Raw genomic sequence first — 3,331 nt, 5'->3', positions numbered from 1 at the left:
TTACAAAATCAACCATGTGATTAAAGTGTCTTTCACAAGCATTTTAACAAAAATTTTTGCTTCTAACCTTTAATTGATTTTAATAGAAAACTATCCCTGCAATACACAATTCAAATACAGTCCCTGTCGTCTCACCACCGAAACCTGAAACATGTTATTAGAACATGCTGTCATTTCCACTCTGAATGACAGGTCTTAAACTAGATAACTAGTTAATCTGATGTTTTTCTGATGCTGATGCTTTCTCATCACAGGCTTCACTGCGCAGCCATCATCAACACCAGTATGGACAGCTTTGTAGTTCCACATCAAGTCACACAGTATCTGACAACAAAAACCTTCTTGGTTAAAATAAAATGAGACCCTGAGTCAGAGATCTTCATTCCCCCGAACAGCTCCACAGCTGCAGAGCAGGACAGGGAGGGTACTGATGAATGACTCACATCGCCACCTTGTGGTAGTGATGGGTACGACTGTTTACTGGTTTTACTGAACCGGTGACAGATATAACAAGGGCTTATATGCTGTAGTGCTGGTCATTCCGACTCTTGCCAGAGATGATGATGGAGCTTTCCATTCCTGCAGCATTTTTTTCTAGTAATATTTTAATTTACTGATTTAAATTTTAATTTCTAAAGTTCATATATATTTATATATGTATATATTTGCTATATTTCCATAAGGCATTTCTTTGGATTTACTCAGTATGATTTTGGAGAATTACCTATGAGGAGTGAGGTGTACTGATCACGTATTTTAGACCCTACTTTTGCTGTCCACATTGTAATTTCTGCACCTTTAGATGACCTTTCTCTTGGTGTCCACAATTTGACACGTTTCATATTATTTAGATAAGTGGAAAGATTTTCTCCTCTCAAGCGGTTTGAGTTTTTTTTCTTTTTTTTTTCCAGAAAGTATGGGTGATTGAGGTTAAACCAATCCTTGTTGATCACTTCAGAAATATGTTTTGAGCCTCACGCTTCGTCTTGTCACCTGTGAGGACGCAAGGAAGACTTTGCCACTTAAAACCCCTTCAGGTGACTCCTTCAGCCATTGCATGACTGCACAACCCTGACGCATCTGCAGAGGACAAGACTGCGGCAATGGAAAGTATTTCAAATGAAAGTGACTTTTGGCAATTTAACGAATCCTGGCGAAACTCAAGTCTCGTTAACGGGACCGGTTTGTTGAATCAGACGAACCCTCTGAAGCGGAATGAAGAAGTGGCGAAGGTGGAGGTGACTGTGCTCGCCCTGGTGCTGTTTCTGGCGCTGGCGGGGAACCTGTGCGTCCTGCTGGCCATCCACACCACCAAGCACAGCCAGTCTCGCATGTATTACTTCATGAAGCACCTGAGCATCGCTGATCTAGTTGTGGCGGTATTTCAAGTTCTCCCTCAACTTATCTGGGACATTACATTTCGGTTCTATGGACCGGACATTTTGTGCAGGTTGGTGAAATACCTACAGGTCGTTGGGATGTTCGCCTCCACTTACATGTTAGTTTTGATGTCTGTCGACAGGTGTTTGGCAATCTGTCAGCCTCTTCGTTCTTTGCACAGGAGAAAAGACCGTTTTTATGTCATATTTTCCTGGGTCCTGAGCCTGCTCTTCAGTGTCCCGCAGATGTTCATTTTTTCCCTGAGAGAGGTTGGCTCGGCCGGATCAGGAGTGTATGACTGCTGGGGCGACTTCGTGAAGCCTTGGGGTGCCAAAGCTTACATCACATGGATCAGCCTCACTATATATATCATCCCGGTGGCAATTCTGAGCATCTGCTATGGGCTCATAAGCTTCAAAATATGGCAAAACTTTAAACTGAAAACCAGGCGGGAGCAGTGTATAAGCCTGACGCCCAAAACCTCCAAAGGCAACACGCTGGCCCGAGTGAGCAGCGTCAAGCTCATCTCCAAGGCAAAGATAACCACAGTGAAAATGACTTTTGTGATCGTCGTAGCTTATATCGTCTGCTGGACCCCCTTTTTCTCTGTTCAGATGTGGTCTGCGTGGGATCCAGCAGCGCCCCGTGAAGGTAGGTTGAATTTTAAAGTTTAATATTATACAGAGTGCGCGCCAGTTCTGCGTAATTGTAACTGTAAACTGTTTACTCAAAATGTCATTACGCCTCTGAAGCATTTTGAAACACTTAACAGACTACCCATCTTTTGCCTCCTTTCACATATTCTCCGGAGAATATTGACCAGAGGAAATGGATGGAGAGTCCTTCTTGCGCATCAGTGCTCTTTACGCACGAGGATGCCGGCGCTTGCTTTCCCAAAGGGAACAAAAACACAATTTTGAGATGTGTTTATTCTGTTTTTCCCTTTAAAGTGGGTTGGGCACTGGAGTTTTATGGCTTACTCATGGGTTCTGCTGTTTAGTATCCAGTAAGGGTGCGGTGCGGAGTAAACAAAGTGCAGGTTTGACACTAGAATGGAACATAAACAAAAATGTAGATTTTTATTTTACTACTTCAAGTGTCTGCTGAAAGCACAAATGCCTGGACTTGCATACACACCCAAATATGTGACATTTGGGTGTTGCAATTTTAACAGAAAACTATCCCTATAGTAAACTGTTCAAATACAGTTTGCATTATTAGTGTGAAACACATTATTAGAACATGCTGTCATTTTCCCACTGAATGACAGGTGTTACACTAGATAACTAGCTAATCTGGTCTTTCTCATGTTTGTTTACATTAGGAAAGACAGACCTATATTTTGTTTTCTTATATATTCTTAGAATATATACAATAATGCACCTGTCCCGTGGTAAGAAAAATTGTGATAAAGCCTTCAAAGTGAAAAAACTACATACAAAATTTTCCAAGTTTCCTCTGACCCAACTCAGAGACCGACTGACGGCTAATCATTAATCAAATTAGTGTGCGCCACCACGAGCCAAGCAGCTTGTATTTGTGCCTGTGGGGCACGTTGAAGTGCGTCGTTGACATTTAACCACAATAGGCCAATAAGCAGCCATCTACTGTATGTGGTCCCTATATTTATCGATCCGTTAGGCCATGGCCACACCCATATAACAACAGACTGAAAAAGATTAGAAAGATTTAATAAGCCAATTAAACTTCACAATGTAGCCTATTTGCACAGAGGCTCCTTTCATTGTTTCATTACAGTTATGTAGAGCTAAATAAAGAATTTAATTAATAGCTTTTGTGAAAAGTAAAGATTTAACAGTAATTTGTTTATTTGGTTAGGGACATTTGTTGTATTGAAAAAAGTGAAGGGTAAAGGGAGATAGAAGGGTAGAAGACTTTGCACAATAATATGTCCTTATCCAATATGTGAATGAAAAGGAACAATTACCCC

The 3,331-nt window shown here is 41.2% G+C and overlaps 1 protein-coding gene across 1 annotated transcript in view; it reads left to right on the top strand.

Annotated features, from left to right (window-relative positions):
- The first annotated feature begins 576 nt into the window (after window positions 1-576).
- oxtr (oxytocin receptor) overlaps window positions 577-3,331 on the top strand; it is a 9,653-nt gene continuing 6,898 nt past the window's right edge. Inside the window, exon 1 of the mRNA XM_035661585.1 lies at window positions 577-2,031. Within this exon, the coding sequence (XP_035517478.1) occupies window positions 1,104-2,031 (928 nt within the window). The 5' untranslated portion in view covers window positions 577-1,103. The remainder of the gene's footprint in view (window positions 2,032-3,331) is intronic.

This window comes from Morone saxatilis, unplaced genomic scaffold (assembly GCF_004916995.1).
Source record: "Morone saxatilis isolate NCDOM2014 unplaced genomic scaffold, NCSU_SB_2.0 Contig18, whole genome shotgun sequence".
NCBI lineage: Eukaryota > Metazoa > Chordata > Actinopteri > Moronidae > Morone > Morone saxatilis.
The sequence above is the reverse complement of the archived record's forward strand: the minus strand, read 5'-3'. Positions and strand labels throughout refer to the sequence as shown.